The sequence below is a fragment of the Citrus clementina genome, unplaced genomic scaffold (assembly GCF_000493195.1).
Source record: "Citrus clementina cultivar Clemenules unplaced genomic scaffold, Citrus_clementina_v1.0 scaffold_1, whole genome shotgun sequence".
NCBI classification, from domain to species: Eukaryota; Viridiplantae; Streptophyta; class Magnoliopsida; order Sapindales; family Rutaceae; genus Citrus; species Citrus x clementina.
The window spans coordinates 2222922-2243478 of NW_006263303.1; the positions used below are offsets into that span (position 1 = coordinate 2222922).

At 33.6% G+C, this 20557-nt stretch overlaps 3 protein-coding genes and 1 pseudogene across 3 annotated transcripts; 2 read left to right on the forward strand and 2 right to left on the reverse strand.

Annotated features, from left to right (window-relative positions):
• Positions 1 to 5443: 5443 nt before the first annotated feature.
• LOC18054039 (N-alpha-acetyltransferase 50) lies at positions 5444 to 7664 on the reverse strand. The gene is made up of 3 exons (XM_006450450.2): positions 7293 to 7664; positions 6153 to 6275; positions 5444 to 5828 (listed from the first exon to the last, which is right to left on the reverse strand). The coding sequence occupies exons 1-3, from the start codon at positions 7444 to 7446 to the stop codon at positions 5611 to 5613; spliced, it is 495 nt and encodes a 164-aa protein (XP_006450513.1). The 5' UTR covers positions 7447 to 7664; the 3' UTR covers positions 5444 to 5610.
• Positions 7665 to 8478: 814 nt separating this feature from the next.
• On the forward strand, positions 8479 to 10785 carry LOC18054040 (2,6-dihydroxypyridine 3-monooxygenase). Its single transcript, XM_006450451.2, has 4 exons — positions 8479 to 8799; positions 9066 to 9367; positions 9474 to 9684; positions 10109 to 10785. The coding sequence occupies exons 1-4, from the start codon at positions 8479 to 8481 to the stop codon at positions 10625 to 10627; spliced, it is 1353 nt and encodes a 450-aa protein (XP_006450514.1). The 3' UTR covers positions 10628 to 10785.
• Positions 10786 to 14099: 3314 nt separating this feature from the next.
• LOC18054041 (6-hydroxynicotinate 3-monooxygenase) lies at positions 14100 to 16147 on the forward strand. Its single transcript, XM_006450453.2, has 4 exons — positions 14100 to 14404; positions 14642 to 14946; positions 15029 to 15236; positions 15430 to 16147. Exons 1-4 carry the CDS (start codon positions 14156 to 14158, stop codon positions 15940 to 15942), a joined length of 1275 nt encoding a protein of 424 aa, XP_006450516.1. The 5' UTR covers positions 14100 to 14155; the 3' UTR covers positions 15943 to 16147.
• Positions 16148 to 18461: 2314 nt separating this feature from the next.
• Positions 18462 to 19982, reverse strand: LOC18054042 (annotated as a pseudogene).
• Between the last annotated feature and the right edge of the window lie 575 nt (positions 19983 to 20557).

Sequence of the window (20557 nt, forward strand, 5' to 3'; positions counted from 1 at the left end):
CTCTTCAATTTCATTTTGCTTGCACAATATAAATTTTTGTAATTATTAAAATAATATGAATTTAAGAAGCAATGTATAAATTTTTTTAATCATTAAAATAATCTAAATTTAAGAAGCAATTTTTTAAGCCAAAATAATATTCTTGTAATCTATGTAGCAACAATATTAGGATACAATATTGTGAGAAAATAAATTAAATAAAATTTTATCTCACTACAAATAATTCTTTAAGGATTTTCAAACTAATTGTTGCACCCAAAATTTATATGTACAATAAAATTGTATTGGACCCATAAAATATTTAATATTTTATAAGGTTTTTCTTACTTTTTCTTTTAGATATTTTTTTAAAATTAAATAATAAAGAAAGTTTGAAGAGAGGAATGCAATTATTAAGATTGAAAAGAGTGAGAAAATTATTAAAAATTGTGAGATTTATAAATGAAAATAGTGTTTATTTAGAAAAGGGTACTTTTGGCATTAAATCGAATATAATTGAAAAGGGGGTGTCAAAAGGATTTTGGAGGGGTGCTAATAGTCTGACTCAATCATGAAATGGGTTAAATTTTGATTTTTATGTAAAAAAACCATTTTATAATGGTTTGGGTATGCTTTACCTATGGATGATGGACAAATTCAAGGTGAAATGTTAGTGGAAAAAAATTAAACAAAATAAATAGAAATCAATAAATTTCATTATTTTCAATTCCAAAATCTTACGTTCAAAATGGGCAAATGGACAACGAGGTATTAACTATTAAACTAACTTCTTTATATATTTAATTATGTTTGGCATCGTGTTTGACTTATTTTTCTTTTGAAACTCAATTTTCTTTTTGATGTAAAATATCTCCCCCTTAATAGCTAATTTTTTTTAAAATGTACACTCCACTCTTTGTTATTTGTTTATTTATTCATTTTGTTTGTGAGTTTATACTTCCAACATCTCATTATCTTAAAATTAAAAAGATTTTTTCCCATATGCTTAAAATTAAAAAGATTGAGATGAGATTTTATGCCAGAGTTTTTGTCATGTATCTAGTGATATATAAAATAATCTAACCACTTTTAAAGAAAAAGGAATTTCCTTTTGGCATGGAAAATTTTAGATAGACCAAAATTTAGAGTTTAAGTCTTTATTATTGTTGGGCGGTCATTATTATTGTTTCAAAACTAATAATTTATAAATTAATAATCACTATTATATAATTTTTTTTAACAATCTCAACTTGAGTTAAAAAGGCTAAATTAATATTTTAATAAATTATTCAAACAATATTTTTATGAAATCCTCTAATATAATTTTATAGTCCCATTTATATTGTAACTTACTATAATTAAAAATGTAATTGATTATAACATTTTATTGAATAAAATATGATTCTAATGTTATTTTTTAATTAAATTTAAATCTAATTGGATTTCATGTCTAATTTTTCTTATTGCATTTAAAAATTTGGAGCTTTTTCTAATTACAATAAATTTTAGATTTATTTCTTGGAAGATTTAAATTTATAAATTTAAATAATTTAATTTAATTTTGATGGATTGCTTTGATACTTGAGTTGAAATGTCTTTTCTCGTTTTAATTTGTATTAACATTGTTAGAATTTCTAAAATCTATTATTTATAATTTTTTATCCACTATATTTTTTTATATTTTAATAATTAATAATTTTTATACAATTAAATTTATCAAAATAAAAAATATTTTGATTATAAAGTTCAAACCAAACTCAAATGGATTGATTTGGTTTAAGTTAAAAATATTTGGGTTAGTTTAGATTGGACTCAAATTTTGATAGTTTAATTTGTACTCACTTAAAACCCAAACCAAACCAACCTACACCCGCCCTAACTGCAATATATAAGTCTCTATATAACAGGACCACTTGCATATTAAGACGTGGGTGGTAAACTCAGAAACACTACAGTTTAGTTTACATCTATGTGAGAAAGAAGAGTAAATACTTAATTATATTCTTTACGCTTGATGAAGCAGAAGAGAAAAACAAACGACAATAGAAAATCAATAAACTTTTCACTCATACCATAAGGAGTAACACCACTGATATTAATTTTCTAGAGCAGCCAACTTAAGTTTATCAAAATCCTGTTAATTTTTTTCCAGGTAACTTGAGCTTAGTAAAACTTATTGTAACTTGTTTTGATGCGTTTCCACAAGAATAGGAAACAAAGTATGAAAGCAATGATTATCCCCTGCCAAGGCCACTACTGTATTTAACTAAAATCCAGGTCGTCATGCTACATCATCAAGCTGCAGTTGTTGTTGGGCCTGCTGCTGCAAATGTTCAGTGATGGCCGGCTGCTGCTGTTGCTGTTGTGCAAATCCAGTCCCGACTTCTTGTAGTAACTGTTGTAATATCCCAATCACGGACCGCTGCTGCCGCTGTTGCTGTTGTGAAAATCCCACCACTGCCTGCTGCTGATGTTGTTGGAGCCTGGCTTTGCTGCTGATATTGCCGTCGTAAAAACTTGAACACGGCATGCTGTTGCCATGCTAAACAGTAGACCCTCGAATAATTAGCAAGGAACTCATTCAGTTGTTGATCCTTGCAACTTTGCAAAGACGTGCTGCTTGACACAGTAATCTGCAGATGATCAAGATGCCGTTGTAGACATTGTAAATAATGGATCCATTCTTGCTGGTGTTGCTCTTCTAAAGTCTGGAACACGGCCTTTGTTTTCCGCTCAAAAGCCTGAATTGAGGAGAGAGGAAAGCGTTGTTGCAGTTTCAGTTTAGCATGAGGACCACCAGCAACATAAACATTGGCTACCGTCTCTCTGTTTCAAAAAATCAATTCCTTTTCAGAGTTACCAAGGGTGTAATCGCATTCACAGTTTGATCCACCGTACAGATTTTAAAGACATCAGTACCCAACCAAACAATTCTCCAACTTATTATCTTTAAACGCCTTAATCACATTCTCTCTTTCTGCATCACCACCAGACACCATCATCACAGTTGAAGAATCAATCCAAAATGATTCACAAAATTACCATTGAAATAAACAAATATCGTATCTGTCGATGAATAAGTAGACATATTGCTCGCTCTCAGCGACTGTGTTAATTTGAAGAGTGAGTGGTTTCATTTACCACAAACTCTTTATATAAATAATGAAAGGAGGTATTAGGGATGCAAAGTTATCCGTAAACCGATAAATCTGGCCAACACTTTTTTTTTTTGTAAAAACCTATCCGGTAATTTTATAGGTTATTAGTGGGTATTTGCAAACTCGTATTTTTTATTCTAATTATTTTTATTTTTATTTTTAACTTTAATCATAAAAATTATATTAAAATTTTAATTATAAATCAATATAAGTTAAAGTTTCTAATTCTAAAACCTAACCTATGTTACTGTAGCATGCATACACACAAAAAAAAAGTTTTTAATAAGTAGAATTTTTTATAATTTTCAAGTTTAATATTACTGATTTTTATTTTAATTTGACTGATTTTGTTTGTTTTATTTTAATAACTTGAAACTTATGATTACTTCTAAAGTTGGGTATTTATTTATTTAATTAATTGTTGACGGTAGTTATATAAAATTTACTTGTTAATATTGTTGGCTAATACTTGTATATTAATCGAAAGATGAAGCAAAACATTGATATTAGTAATGACGATTTCCCTATAATAGAAATACTCTGTACTAGATTAATATATTTTCTATATTTATTTTAATGTTAAAATTTTAATTTCTAATTTACATTGATAAAATCTAGAATTGAGTATTAACTGTTGATTTTTTAGGCTATTGTTATAAAATTCATTATTAAAAGTATTTTCTTAATATTTGTGATTTTAAATGAGAAAACCCATAAAAAATTAGTTACAAGCTGCGGTTGGTTCGGTAAATGTTAAAACTCATAACGGACATGTTTTTTTTTTAAAAGAAAAAAACCATTGAGGGTTGCGGGTGAAATTAGTAATTTAAATTTTTCGTAGGGGTAGATTTAGTAATAACAAATCTACAGTGGATTGTGTCTATTGCCATCCCCTAGAGGAATCCTCCCAATACTCTCAAGAGAAGGGATAAGTTATAACCTTATAGCATGCGTAGGATAAATTTTCGTTTAATTCCTATATTTTAACTTAAATGTCTATATAATTCTTATATTATGGAAAAATACCTTAAAACACTTTTACAATTTAAAATGTTATATTCTGATCCTTATTTTTCTTTACTTTTACAATAATATACTTTCAATAAGAATCTTCACATTAATTAACTTATGTTTAAAAAAATTAATTTCAGCAAATTGACCAATAAATAGCACTATGAAATAACTAGTATCTTTTGTACCCGTGCAATAATCTTACTAATAATTATTTATAAATTAATTAATAACAAATAACTTAAGTTAATGTTTAATATCTTACAATACTCTTACTAATAATTATTTTATAAAAATTAATTTACCCAATTAATCTTAAAATAAAATAATAATATCAAAATTTGAGTAAATTTTTATGTTACCTGTCAAGTTAATTTGATAAATTATTAATTTTTTTCAATAAGGATGTCTCAAAGTATATTTTTTAAATATAAGAATTAAACGAATACTTAAATTAAATTATAGGAAAACGAAAACGGTTTTAAGTTTTATGTCGCCTAACTATTCTTAAATTGATGCAGTATTTGATATTGTCCAACTCAACGTTCAAAACTGTTGCCTACAATTACAAGCTCCTCCTGCATCCTGGCCAGGGGCAGTGCTTGGCTAACCATTGGAAGGTTTTCGCGACTGCAATTTATACTTCCCTAGCGCAAACAATGCATTATGCGGGTCGTACAGCCACAATGTAGTCCAGTACTAGGCGAGAAAGAGAATACTCGATCCTATTCTTTCGTGCTGTTTAATTTTTTTAATATATATATAATTAGAAATCAATCGAGACTCTCTTTAATAATTCTATTATATCACAATTTGATGATTGACCCTCATTTAATATTAGAGGGAGATCTATTATACTTCAAATGTGGGGAGACAAATAAACCCCTACCAAGAGTGGAGCCGAGTACCAACAACCCTTGGGCACATGGGTTGCCAATGAGCTTCAAGCCCATTGGCTTTACGCTGTTTAATTGATGGAGCGGAAGAGAAAACAGACACAGTTAGAAAATCAATGAACATTTCTCTCCTACCATCAAGAATAAAAAACTAAACCATCAAGAGTAATCAACTCATGCAGATCAAAATTCTGACGATTGTGTTGAGTAGGTAACTTAAGCTTAGTAAGACTTCTAGAACTTGTTTTGATCTGTAATGCCTTTCTCCAGAAGTATGAAACAGAGCATGAAAGCAATGGTAAACTCCTGCCTCAAAATACACAAAATTATTATCCAGTAACCAGTATGATGAAAAGATTTCAATGGTTTGTAAACTGAGTGGAAGGAAAGCAAAGAATAGAAAGCAAAGACTAGTTCATCATACAGCCGACAAAACAATTGAAACAATTGAACTAATTTATAAACTGTGGCATTCGTATAACCTCAACAATATAATGGGTGTGAGGTAAAATTCAAATAGGAGAACAATAAACAAGGACCTCCAGGTTGACCATTGCACTGGAATGTTAGTTCTTTGGTTGTGGTTGAGTGATGAACTTCGTAAGGACATAACAGTCTGGTGGGGTAATGTTAGTGTAGTAGTTTTTGATAGTGTCTGTGATATCAAATCCAAATTTCTTATAGAAGTTGATAGCATCTTCATTGTTTGTCTGCACATGCAAGTACACCTCTGATATGTTTTGTTTGGCACAGAGATCAAGGACATGGTTCAACAACTTTGTACCTGCAATAAATCCAAAAATTCAGGTAGCCTACTTAATCACATTGAATTTTTTTTTTCCCTGCCCATGCCTAGTGCAGTAGTGCTATTCACTATTGCAGCTACAAAATTGAAGAAAATAAAACTTGAGTAAAATGAGTTTTGTGTTGATCTTCAGTTTATAACAAGGTCTCAGAAGTTTAAAAAGCAAAAAAACAACAGAAACAGAAATGGGGTGCCACCTAGCTTATATGACATGAACCGACCAAGTTTCCTTAGGTACTCGAACCAGATTCAAACAACCCCCAAGAAAGAGACATCCTCAGGGAAAGATAAGAGTGTACTCACCAATGCCTAGCCCACGGTATGGTGCCAAAACACCCAAAGTCATGATGTAAACACAGATAGCCCCACCTTCCTTCTTCTCCAGCCGGCATGCAATTGCACCGACACATATGTCACTGTAATATGCTGATCAATTGCAGAATGAAGTTTTAGGACAACTGGAAATTCGTTGATATTTACAAAGGTAATGCTGTAGCAAAAACACTAAAGGACTACATAAAGCAAATCTAAAAAACCATTTGGGCAAGGCTACCAACAATATGATAGAAATCTCATCCAAATAGCACATATTTTTCCATTTTTTTATTGTATTTGCTATTTTGAAAAAAGAAAATAGACAATCAGTTCACTGAGTGGTAGTAGCACATCACACAAGATGAGTCTTTGAGACAGAAAACATCATATGGAACTTTTACTCACATGAATATACACTCTTTTATCCAACAGAAAATAACCTTGGGCAATAATCAGGTAAGAGAATGCTAGTCCTCCTAGCATGTAACATTCAGACAAACTATGTGAAGATCTTCAAAGAAACGGAATATACGAAATTATACTGGCTGTCTCAAAACAATTTCAACTTATTATATCCGGTAAACAGTTTCCTCAAGAATTGAAGAGAAGCCAACCAGAAGGAATTTTGATTCGAATACAAAACACAATTCAAACTGCCAAATCACCAAACAAATGCTTCATTTTTGGACATACCTATATTATCATTCACTAGAACAACTATGCCTAACATTATATTGCCACAAATATTTGGTTGAACCTCATATGTTTCTAGTTACACTTCACAATAAGTGTGAACTCAACTCACAACTTTTCCATCAAACGTTTCACAATAAACATTTGAGCTGATGCATGGTAAACTGTAGCCAATACAACATCCAAAGAGGCAGTAAAACACAGAAACCAACGGTTCCAATGCACATAACCAAAACCCTAAAATTAACAACCAAAGGCACCAGCAAAAACCACTACATAAAAAGATTCAGAATTTTTTTTTTTAAAAAAAAAACATTTGAGACCATAGGAATGCAGGCAATACCCAGAAAAGAATCCATAAAATCACATAAGAATTCGTGACAGAAATCCGAAAACAAGCAAAGAATTAGGAAAGTTCCAGAAGGGGAATAAAACCTAATTTGGTAAATTCGCCAGAGGCAAGGGCATCAGAGTAGTATTTGTCATTGTAGCGAACAGGGAAGAGTGCGATATTGAGCTTCTTAAGCTGCATAAGGTTCTTGTCCCTTACTCCATCAAGAGATATGGCCACTTCACGCCCTGCGCCCATTTTCAAAATCTTTTTATTTTTCCTTATTCTTCTCGTTAATGTTAAAAGAGAGGAGGGTTTTCGGTTGTACGCATAACGAAGAAAAGAATGCAGGAAATTTATATACCAGTTTGGAGGAAATTTGGGTTTTAGCTAATTAACAGTAACTTCCTTCTTTGATTCGCTTGGTTTCCCGGAAATTTCTGAATCAAAACTTCAACAGCATGGCTCATGTTAGGGCAGATCCTAGTGGCCCAATCTTAGATGAATTCGGTTCAAATAGTAAATCCGCCTCTCCGCTAATGAGCCCAGACTCATCGGCCCAAAAAAGATTCCCAAAATTTCAACGATTAAATATGTTTTATTGAACAATGGCGTTACGGGCACCTCGCTATTTCTCTTATAGAACCCCTATTGTTTTCTATTTACATAAAAATTTATGTCATTTATTCTATTACAAACTCTTTAAACTTACAAACATAAAAAAAAGAGACAATTTTAAAATAGTAAAAAATTGTTATAAACTAAACTTCAACCTAATTTATCTTTGTGAAAGATAATTTTGTAAAGTTTTCATAAATTATTAACTTTATGAATATGTCAAGGGACAACCAAATTTTATGCTAATTTATTTTCTTTGGAAACACTCAAATAAATTAAAGGTACATACACTTGAGTTATCTATACCTTCTTTATTGGCTATGAAGAAGAGAAGTATACTTTTTATGTTGTAAGAACACTAAATATGTATTTGAAGGGTATCTTGAGGAAGTTATTTTAAGAATTAAAAATAATATTTAAATTAAAAAAAACGGTTGATAAAGATAATAGAGGGGTGCCAATAGCACCACTCTTTATTTGATAATTAAAAAAAAAAACTAAGAAAGTAAATAATGGAACAACATAAACCACGTATGTCCATCATCAATCACAAATCACAACTCATTATCGCGAAACGCTTGTGACAAAACGTGGGAAGAGAGAAAAGCCCACACGTCGTCGTTTTATGTCGAACTTCTATCCACGCGGCGAATAAATAAATGAAAAATAAACATGCTAAATCTGACAAATGACAATGCAATACGTCATTACATGCGACAACAAGAGGTAAACAGTTGTTCGAATATGGAGAAGAAGGAGAAGGGCAAGGCAATAATAGTTGGCGGCAGCATAGCGGGTATCTCATGCGCACACGCGCTCCTTAGAGCAGGCTGGGACGTTGTGGTTCTGGAGAAAGCTGGCGGTCCGCCTACTGGCAGCCCAACTGGCGCTGGACTTGGACTCGACCGTCCGGCTCAGCGTATCATTCAGTCTTGGCTCAACGGCCGCCCTCACCTTCTCCATTTGGCCACTGTTCCTCTCACCATTGATCAGGTTTAGATTTTCAACTCCTCTTTCAATTCAATTGTTTGTCTTGCTAGATGAGTCGACCATTGCTAGTTGATCGAGTTGAGTAATTATCAAACATTTTTGTAGATGCTCTGCTTGCGAAATTTGAACATGCCCTTTATATTTTAAGTCGAGGTAATTATTAACATTGTAGCAAAATGCGCTTTCCTTCTTCATAACTTTGTCTTAAATGAAAGGAGTCCATTTAGTTCAAAGTTGAACTTGGGCTAATTCATCTGTTTGTCTAGCAGAACCAAGCAACAGATAAAGCGAAGGTTACCCGGACACTGGCAAGAGATGACAATTTCAATTTCAGAGCAGCGCATTGGGCTGATCTTCATGGCCTTCTATACAATGCCCTACCACCAGACATTTTCCTCTGGGGTCACCAGTACCTTTCTTTCTGCATTTCTGAAGTGAAAACCACTGTTACTGTTAAGGCTAAAGTTCTTCAAACCGATGAGGTCATTGAGATCAAGGGAAATTTGCTTGTTGCTGCTGATGGATGCCTTTCTTCAATCCGCCAAAGTTTTTTGTCTGACTTTAAGTTGAGGTCTGTGATTCCCACTTATTTAGAACTGGGTATCTTGCGAATAAAATTCATTGATGGTATGTTTCCTATGAAGTTTATAGTATGTGATGATAGCATTCTTCTGTAGGTATTCAGGTTATTGTGCATGGCGAGGGGTTCTTGATTTTTCGGGGATTGAGGATTCAGAGATCATCAAAGGCATGAGGAGGGTGTATCCTGACCTGGGGAAATGCTTATACTTCGATCTGGCATCCGGAACTCACAGTGTGTTTTATGAGCTTCTCAATAAAAGGCTCAATTGGGTTTGGTATATCAACCAACCTGAGCCCATAATGAAGGTGATTGCTTTGCTTTCTCCCACTCGCGTGCAATCTTTGTATATACTACTAACCATGAACTGTACTTGACATTACTTTAAGGGCCGCAGAGGTTTTGCTGTAAGTTGTTAGAACTAAATGCTGAATAAAACACTTAGCATTCATGATGCTAGGATGCAGATTTTTGTGATGCTTTAGTTTAGTTTCAAAGTTTCTAAATCTGAATTTCTACTCACATTAAGAAACCATGTATTTCTCACCTGGTAAATTCAATCCTACATATTGACTTCGAGGCAACATATGCTTCTGGGACCGCTGGACTTCACCTTCTGGGATGAGCAGAGGACAAGGAGTTGCCACTAATTACAGATGGATACGTTTGTTTTCCAAATTACATATGTTAACCAGCCAGTTCTAATTATTATTATTTGGAAACTATGTGCAGGGAAATTCAGTAACCATGAGAGTAAGCAATGACATGATCAAGAACATGCACGAAGAAGCAGAGAAGGTTTGGCTTCCTGAGTTTGTGAAGGTCATTAAAGAAACAAAAGAACCTTTCATAAATGCGATGTATGATTGTGATCCTCTTAAACAAATATTTTGGAGTAACGTAGTATTGATTGGAGATGCTGCTCACCCAACAACTCCTCATGGTCTGAGAAGCACGAACATGTCAATACTAGATGCAATGGTCATGGGAAAAAGCCTTGAAAAGTGGGGAGTGGAGGGTTTGCTTTCAGCTCTTGAAGAATATCAGACAGTTCGGCTACCTGTAACCTCAAAACAAGTCCTGCATTCACGGCGACTTGGTCGAATTAAACAAGGCTTAGCTCTTCCAGATCGTGAACCTTTTAATCCGAAGACAGCAAGTCCACAAGACTGTCAAGAGCTTCAACAGAAAACTATGCCTTTCTTCGCAGACCTGCCTTCTCTGGTTGACTCAACATTATGCTCCACTTGACCTGGGAGAAGATGAAGCATGTTCCAAGCAACCGAATAGTAGTTAAGTTTCAATTCTTTACACTTATTTACATCATACCCAACTTAGTTCTCATTGTGTGTAGTCTAGTTTTCAGTAGGAATCTCGTGTTTGTATAGAACTATTGTATCCTTGTCATCTATCTTTGTTTTATTTTCATTTATCTTGTTATGCAGGAATAAACTTAATTATTGTGATTAAAACAAAAATTATGATCGGTTTCATGTGCCTATTAAAGCTATAAGAAATTAAACTTTTGAATTCGAAAGGACATCCAGCAATTTGCCACGGGCTGGCGTAAGAGTTCTGACATTAACAAGCCGTCATTTTCCCAACCAACTTGAAGTTCTGTCTGGCAATTCTTCATAATTTTAACGAAAGTAAAAGCTAACAACTAACTTCAACAGAGTAAGCATTCAATGGTCGATTATTTTAATATTATATTCACTCAATAATTGAGGATGAGTCTTTCTTTGTTATTATATCAATTGTTTTATAACCAAAGTTGGTAGGTGTGAGTGGTTCAGCACTCTCACTCCTTAAGAGAGGTCAGGGGTTCAAGTCTCGATCTCGTATGAAGTTACTACTTTGGCCAGCATTTTACCCTTTACGGGCCGATCCGGTGCGAGCGGGGATTAGTCTCGGTTGTGGTATGAACTTAAAGGTGCCTTCCACAGTTGGGGCTCATTCAGGACCACCTCGTGATTCAAACCAAAGAAAAAATATCAATTGTTTTATAATATTAAGAAGATGAATCAGCATTGTAAGCCATCATTTTCATTTATAATAAAATTTAATATACAAAATGACTGGTGAGGTACCACCATACCAGGCGGTGCATGGAAATATGGGGAATTTGGGACTTCTAGTGCGGCGGTGCTGCAGCGGCTGGGCATTACTTATGAGGTAGCTACTTAATGACCTGATCAGTTGAGTTTTGGGGAATTTAGATTTTGGATCAATTAGTTAGGGAGTTGAGTGAGTTTTGTAACTTTAAGAAAATATAATTTGACTGTAATTATTAGTTATATCTTTATTTTTTATAATAAGTTTTAATAAGAGTAAATTTACAATTAACTATTATTATTTTTTTAAAAAAAAAACCTTAGCCTCCTCTTACCTCCGCCCTTGGTACCTGCTAAAACCAAATACCCAAATTATGAAAACGAAGAGCGAGACGATATGTTACTGGATTGTTATCAAAATTTGAAGCTAGAACTTAGCAATTGCCCAAAGATAAAGATTTGCTAAGATTTTAGACCCACAGACTTTTTAGTACCAATTTATCTTCGTTCCTTTAAGAATGATGGTGATTTGTAGAGCCATGCCCTGTATTCAAAATAAACAAATTTGAAGAATATATCTGTTGATTCTGGTAGGGCAGGAGTCTCATGCACAAGTTTCTCATCTATTTTCTTACCAGAACAAATTTCTAGTCAAAATGAGGGCGTGAAAGGAAGATAAAGAGACGAAATTTGGCCCACCACTTCATTCTTCCTAAATGAATAGCTTTTTACCCTATTAAACGAGGAAAAATGGATTAGATTCTCCCTTAATTTGATCTGATTAGTGATTACTAAATAAAGACCACATACTTTATTGTAGTGTGTTTCGTCATTTAATACATTGAAGTTTGTATGTGGCCCTAGTTTTAGATCACTTAATTGGAAAGGCACTTCCTTAATTATTTTTCAAAAGCACATCCTATAAGACTCCAACAGATGGAGTCCAAGTTCTAGAATAGATGAATAAATGATGTCAATTAAATGGCAATAGCCCACCAAAGAAGACAAAGAAAACAAGTTAGGAGAGATTTTACGGTATACCAAAAGTACTACACTCAATTAATATATATACGCTATATGTGTATTTATTTTTAAAAAATTATCATGTAATTAATAGTTATATTTAATTAAACTATACATATCATACATGTATTAGTTATATGTAGCACCTATATTATACTCTAGAATTTCTCACAAGATAATATGTCAATATACCACAAACACAAAGTTTGAATCCTGTGAAATATGTTTAAAATTGACTTTTGTAGAAATTATTATGTGGTGGTGAAATGATTATGATAAATAATATATTAACACATGTCAATATATAATTATGCTACATCAATGAGGGTACCATTGGTTTCACATTTTTATTTTACGTCTTAACTTTTGTATTGACAATATTAGTTTTGTATTATATATATATATATATAACTACTAAGTTATTTTTTGCAATCAATAAATATCTAATAACTCAATACTTTTATATTTATGCTCATAAAATTTTTACTTTTTAAATAAATACTAAAATATCTTAAAAATAATAAATTACATTTTTTTAACACTAATTAAAACAAATAATTTTCACATTTAATCTTGTTTTAGTTAATAACATGGACCATTCGCTCACCACTTGGCATAACTTTGTAACCTAGGTCTTGTTTGGAATCGAAGTATTATACCTTTTAAGTTACAACTGTCGTAAAAATTTTGTAATTATAAAACAAAAAATTAATAGCTGTGAACTTAATGATTGCTTACTAAACTTTAGGTATTTATTTACTTAATTAATTGTCTAAAATTTACTTGTTAATGTTATTGACAATACTTATGTATTGATTAAAAAGATGAAGTAAGGTATTGATCTTATTGATCAACAAAAATATTTTATACTAGATTGACATATTTGTGTATTTATTTAATGATAAAACTTTAATTTCTCATTTATACTGATCAAATTTAGAAATGGGTATTATATGTAGATTTTTAAGCTCCTATTAGAAATTTATAGTTTGACTTATATAATTTAATTTATTTTTTGTGTTTTTAAAAGTATTGTTTTAATATTTGTGAATTAAAAATCCATTGCAGGTTACGCGAGGATTTAGAAACCTACAGCAGGTGAATTTTTTTTAAAAATAAAAAACCCATAACGAGTTAAGAATTTACTGATTTAATTACTTTTTACAAGTGCATGTTTGATAATGATAAAATCACTGCACTGAAAGAAATTGTATGAAGAATATAATTATTGTTCTGTATTTTTAATGAAATTTACAGAATTATTTATACAAAATAAAGACAAAGTAGCCGTTAAAAGGTTTAATAATATTAAAGGAGAATAAGTGAATACTTCCTAAACTATTGCACAATATCTTTATACAATAGGAATGAAATATTCCTTCATGATATTGACATTCAAGTGCAAAAATCGTGCCGGAGATATTCCTTGACAAATAACTTTGATGTGAGCAAGTCGTGTCACGTGTGGAGTGATAAACCCGACTTGACCGTTAATGACTTTCGTTTTGGTAATCTTGGTCAGCTTGCTTAACAAGTGGTACCCATAACCCATCCATACTGCTAGGCTAGCTAAACAGCATAAATAAATGTATAACGATTCTTATATAAAAAGCCACCACCCCAAGCCAAAAGAAAAAAAAAAAAATTGTGCTGAATACAACAATATAATTTCTTCAGTTATATTTACTTGGAAACAAGAGAGATGAATATGAAGAAGCAGAATCCAAAAGCTATTGTAGTTGGAGGAAGCATTGCTGGGGAATCATGCGCAAAAGCACTTGTTTCAGCAGGCTGGGATGTTGTTGTGATTGAGAAAACTCGTGGACCCCCAACCCAAAACCCAACCGGTGCTGGCCTTGGACTCGATCCATTGGCTCAGAAAATTGTTCAGTCATGGCTCCATGAACCTGAACTTCTTTACAACAACACTTTACCTGTCACCATTACTGAGGTATATAATATAATATATTAAATTTTTTTTTTTCCCAGTAGAATCCAGTAGTGCTTTGAATTATACTGATCTCCTAAAGATATTAGTTGCACACGTGTATATACAATGGTGTACGGTTAAGATTTGATAAAAGTATATTTTGCTCTGCACAAAGTACAATTTAGAATGGAATCTCATTGGGAAAAAAATATCTATATATGTTGAATAGATAAAATTTCAATTTGTATTTAATTGCAGAACCTAGCAACAGATGGGGAAGAGAAGATCAGCTGGGTAATAGGAAGAGAAGAAGGCGCTAAATATCTGACAGCATATTGGGCTGATCTTCATGGCCTTATATACAATACTCTGCCACCTGAAATATTTTTATGGGGTCACCAGTACCTCTCTTTCTGTATTTCTGAAGACAAATTAACTGTCAAAGTTAGAGCTAAGGATCTTGAGACTGATGAAATAATCGAGATAGTAGGAGATTTGCTCGTCGGAGCAGATGGGATCCTCTCATCAATTGGTCGGAGCATTCTACCTGACTTCAAATTGAGGTTTGTGCTTGCTTGTGAATATCAATAAAAGTAATTAATTTTTGAGTATTTTGTTTCATAAATTTCAATGTGTTTTTAATAGGTACACAGGATACTGTGCGTGGAGAGGTGTTTTTAATTTTTCAGAAAACGATTCAGAAACCATCTTAGGCATTCGAAAATCGTATCCTGATATTGGGAAATGCCTTTACACGAATATTGGTTCAGGATCTCACATCATAGTCACTGAGCTTAAGAAAGAGAAGTTCAATTGGGTTTGGTATGTCAATCAACCTGAGCCCGAGCTCAAGGTAACCGCTTACTTTTGTTTCATCTTTTTATTTTGTTTTCGGGGTTTTGGGTTGAGTGCTAAAATCTAATTTTTGCAAACGATCAACACAGCTCAGACCGTCACTGGATCCATTTTTTTTTTAATTTTAATTTTCCGGTTTATCAATGCATTATGACGTGACATTGGGAAACAAATTATTTTATTCTCTGCAGGGAAATACAACTTCTGTGAAAGTAAGCAGTGACATGATCGAGGAGTTGCACCAAAGAGCAGAGCAGGTTTGGTTACCTGAATTGTCAAGAATGATCAAAGAAACAAAGGATCCTTTCCTTAATGCTATATATGATTGCGATCCTTTGGAGAAAATCATCTGGGACAGAGTGGTGCTAACAGGAGATGCAGCTCACCCGACAACTCCACACTCTGCCAGAAGTACAAACATGGCGATAATAGATGCAGCAGTGTTAGGAAAATGCCTCGAGAAGTGGGGGCCGGATCATTTATACTCTGCTCTGGAAGAATATCAATCCATTAGGAAACCTGTAACTTCAGCACAAGTTCTACATTCGCGACGATTGGGTCAAATGAAACAAGGGTTAAGTATTCCTGGAAGGGAGCGGCCTTTTGATCCAAAGACAGCAAGTCTAGAGGACTCGGAATTCATCGTTGTGCCTCCTTTCGACGTTGTTCCTCCGATTCTTGATTCAATTTTTCGTTCTGCTTGATAACTTCAAAGGACACGGCTTGGTCTGTTCATTACGCTAACTATAGCTGCCTATAAATAAGAGGGTTGACCTCAATTGTGTGAGTAAAAGAACTGCTATACTTATGTTCCTTCCTGTAATAACGAAAGCCTCTTACTTAATTCAGTTTCTCTACTTCTTCAGCAAAATAAAAATAAATTCTTGATCGAAATACACCCAACTTTTCCAATTTTCTTATAAAAATGACACCACGATAGGATGGGATTGTCCTTGTGTTGTGTCATTGATCTATCCATATTTGTTTTTCCCAAAAACAATTTCCATGAAGGAGGATGTTTTGCTGCTTGTTAGTGCACGCTATTTAAGCACAAGACATGATTGAGATTTATGCAAGGTATGTGGTAGAATTTATGTAAGACGACCGATGATTCATAAGGAAAGCTAAACATGAGAGTTAGTAACTTGTACTATGGTGATCAACGCGTTGAAGAAAAATTTTAGAATTTTTATTATAAGTGGTGCATACAAAAGTTGGTGAGTCGAACTTGTACTCAAATACTAGCTCATGTATTAGGAGTTGCCTTAGGCTTACGTTATTAATCTAGTAACTAATATTAGCGATATGAAATATTTTTTTCTATCATCTTCCATCACATGTGTGTAGGTCAATCTTTTTGTTTGGTCCTTGTCTAGTGATAAGACAGTGTGAGTGATTTTGAGAGAAAATATGAAAAACACAAACAAATGAAAATTCCCTTTTACTTAAACTAAGACAGATTTTTTTACACTGAAGTTGATAGAAGACACTCGAATGCGCAGGAGTGAAATCTTGACAAATTAAAGCGAGAACTAAGACATGCTAGTCCTTTCTCGCGCATTTAGTTGACATTATTTTGCTTTGCAAATAAATGCGGGCATGGTTGAAGGCATTTTATCTTTCCGGAAGTGGATGGAGAAATAAATATAATTAAAAGGGATGCGAATAATAAATGCCATTTTTTTCTGAATAACGAAGAATATATTAGAAATAAATTGAAATGTAACAAAATACTTGAAATAATTCAAGTGACGGGTTTTTTCTCTGTTAACAACGCGCGATAGTTCCTTGTCATGAGCTTCTTATCTTCTGTCTTGAAGGAAGAAATTGCAAAAGACGAATAAAACGATTTCCTTTACACATGCAATCAATGCTGCTGCCTTTATATCTTTATTATTCTCGGAGGGATGATACTGTTGAGAGCCAAAACCATTACCCATACTCACTCCTCTTATAGCCATGTCTAACTCTCTACAATAATTTTGATATTGCTGTTCTTCAGTTCTTCCACTACTCAACAAATGCGAAGGTATGCGATGGCTCCACTCATTCAAGTTGATTTTACATTTGTTACAATCTACTCCCGCCGTTGCTAGAGCCTCTATGGACATGTTTTAACAAGGTGAAGGAGGAGCTAAATAAAATTCACAATTTTCCTGAAAGTTTACAGCTTCCAGGAAATTCACCACCTCTATAGAATTGTAATAATAAGAATTGTGGTCTCCGTAAAAGAATTTATAAGAGTTAATATAAAAGATTTGTTTAGGAAAATGAATTTTACACGGACTAGAAATACTCATGATTAATTGGTTATTCAGATGGTTTAGAAATCCTCTCGATATCAGGAAGCCATTTAAGATTCTGATTATTGTTGTTCTAAATATATCAGTTTGCACCAACTTCCAATTCCACAATTACTCTGACAGCGGTTTTCACGGACTTATTTATGTATCTGAATCTTTTTATTCATGAAAGAATAATCTCTTGCAAACTCACAACTTCAATTATGAATCAACTAGCTAGCAACCATTTCTTTACTTTTAATTGCTTTGGAAATTAAGGATTCGTCAGCCGCCAGATTCCGCTGTGATTCTGTTGCATTGGATGTCTTCAATTTCCTTTTGCATTCCATTATTTGTTGGACTATTTATGCACGAGTGGAGGAGGAATTCTAGAATACATTTGAAATAATACAATCAACCAATGCATGCACACCACTTGTATGGAGATTTTTAAAAAATAAATACACACATGTCATAACATTAACTACTTGTTATATGACTGACATGATATTTTTTATGTATTCTAAAACTTTTCTGAGTGGAGACCATGAGTGGTAACAACCACGTGACAAAAGAGTATTACAAAGAGAGAGTCTCTTGTCAATTTGAATATTTATTGTATTGAAACTACTAAGTATATAAGCTCGGACAACCCTAATTTCATGATGAGGGGTTAAAGACAATACTATTTTAAAAGAAAATGGAACGAAATCGTCCATCCATAGCCATTATTTGACTTTTAGATTTGCCCTTCCAAATTTTAACAAAATGCGCAGACGATTTTTCATTTATTCATGTGAACGAAGTACAACAAAATTATTGAACCAATCAGAACCAAGATGGAAATGATCATAAGCAAAAGTAATTTGAAAGGACGAATGGAAGCAGATAAATTATTCTAATCAAGAGACTAAGTGCAAGTGAAATAACTGTAGCACTAATTATTCGAGTATGGAGGGAACGTCGTCGAAGAAGGGTAAACTTCTCTGTTTCAGGATTTCACAATCCTCAGGACTTGCTGTGTTTGGATCAAAAGGCTCACGATCAGGGGTAGGTAAGCCGAGTTTTATTTGACCCACTCGCCGCGAATGCAGGACTTGCTTGGTAGTGACAGGTAGCCTAACAGATTGATGTTCTTCCAGAGCTGAATGTAAATTTTCTGGCCCCCACCTCTCAAGGCATTTACCTAAAACTGCTGCATCAGCTATGGCCATGTTTGTGCTTCTTGCACAGTGAGGGGTTATGGGATGAGCCGCATCTCCAATTAAGACCACATTGTCCCAGTATAATTGTGTCAAAGGGTCACAATCATATATAAGGTTAAGGAAAGGCTCCTTTGTTTCTTTTATTACTCTTGCAAACTCAGGAACCCAAATCTTCTCTGCTTCTTGGTGCATCTTCTTGATCATGTCACTGCTCACTTTCATTGTAGCTGAATCTCCCTGAAATTACTTAATCAATTTATTAAAGCTAGCTCTGCTAACAGGTATGTATATAAATGATAAAATGAAGCAAGTTAGGCAATCACCTTGAGTTGAGGCTCAGGTTGAGAGATAAACCAAATCCAATTGAGCCTCTTGTACATAAGCTCATCAAGGACGGTGTAAGTTCCAGAGGCCAAGTCCATGTGCACGCCATTCCCAAGCGTAGGATATGCCTTCCGGACGCCTTGTATGGTTTCTGAATTCTCATTTTCCGAAAAATCAAAAACCCCCCTCCAAGCACAGTAACCTGTATACCTGAAAAACAGAAATGAAAAATAAACCGTAAATTTCAAGACAACAGAAAATATGAAAATATAATATAATTTGTTCAGAAACCTGAGTTTAGAGTCTGGTAAAAAAGTCTGGCGAACTGATGAGCGGCTCCCGTCAGCCGCAACCAGCAAATCTCCAGCTATGTCGATGACCTCATCAGTTTTAAGATTCTTAGCTTTGACATTGACAGTTGATTTGTCGTGAGAAATGCAGAAAGTGAGGTACAAGTGACCCCAAAAAAAATTTCCGGAGGCAGAGTATTGTATATAAGACTATGAAGATCAGTCCAATGTGCCTGTAAATAGTTGAAATTTTCATCTCTAGCTAGTATCCGACAGATATTCTTTTCCTGATCTACTGCCCGATTCTGCACAGAAAGAAAAATAAAAAAAATCAGCACAACTTGTGGGAACGTCAGTTGAAATTAAAGCAATTCTGTGTAGACACATACATTACCTGATCAATGGTGAGAGGTAAGGTGATGTTGTGAAGAAGATCAGGTTGATGGAGCCATGACTTAACTATTTTCTGGGACAATGGATGAAGTGCGATTCCAGCGCCAGTTGGGTTTCCGGTTGGAGGTCCACGTATCTTCTCGATCACCACCACATCCCAACCTGCTAAAATAAGCGCTTTTGTGCATGATATCCCTGCTATGCTTCCCACAACTATTATAGCTTTTGGCTTCCGCATCCCCTCCCTCATGTCTCTCTCTTCCTCTCAAACACCAGTATGTGTGACACAAAGGGACGCTCGCGCATAGATATATTTATAGACAGGGGAAAACTTCCCATTCTGAATTCATAAATCAGGATGAGCCGGCAATCATATGAACATTTTTTTTATATTATTGTCAAAAAAATTTTATACTATTGTTAATTTGACTCGGATTTTAATAAAATTTAACATCTCGAACCAAGTCACTACTCTAGAAAATTTTTTCAATCTGAACTTATATATTCCAATTCAAGAACAAGGTTTAATAATGTAATGACCGTGAAAATTATTAAACCATATGGTTTAATAGTGAATGATATTATACTATAAAACCATTTAATAACTTTTCAAATTTTAATAATATTCAGGATTCTAGACTAGATCAGTACTATACACACACACACACGCATGCACACACGCTAATGCACACTCACACGCACATGAACGCACACACGGATTCACATTCAAATTTAGTCATCATTTGATGATTTTGAAGCAGCAACAGTTCCGACACCAATTAACAATTTACCTTACTAAACTATACATATGATGTATACGTAAAG

Coding starts and splice junctions, on each gene's coding strand:
- LOC18054039 (XM_006450450.2), bottom strand. CDS start 7,446: ATGGGCGCAGGGCGTGAAGTGGCCATATCTCTTGATGGAGTAAGGGAC. Junction 6,276..7,292: donor TGGCGAATTTACCAAATTAG/GTTTTATTCCCC, acceptor GCAATTGATCAG/CATATTACAGTGACATATGT. Junction 5,829..6,152: donor ATACCGTGGGCTAGGCATTG/GTGAGTACACTC, acceptor GATTTATTGCAG/GTACAAAGTTGTTGAACCAT.
- LOC18054040 (XM_006450451.2), top strand. CDS start 8,479: ATGCTAAATCTGACAAATGACAATGCAATACGTCATTACATGCGACAA. Junction 9,368..9,473: donor TTGTCTGACTTTAAGTTGAG/GTCTGTGATTCC, acceptor ATTCTTCTGTAG/GTATTCAGGTTATTGTGCAT. Junction 9,685..10,108: donor AACCTGAGCCCATAATGAAG/GTGATTGCTTTG, acceptor AACTATGTGCAG/GGAAATTCAGTAACCATGAG.
- LOC18054041 (XM_006450453.2), top strand. CDS start 14,156: ATGAATATGAAGAAGCAGAATCCAAAAGCTATTGTAGTTGGAGGAAGC. Junction 14,947..15,028: donor CTACCTGACTTCAAATTGAG/GTTTGTGCTTGC, acceptor TGTTTTTAATAG/GTACACAGGATACTGTGCGT. Junction 15,237..15,429: donor AACCTGAGCCCGAGCTCAAG/GTAACCGCTTAC, acceptor TATTCTCTGCAG/GGAAATACAACTTCTGTGAA.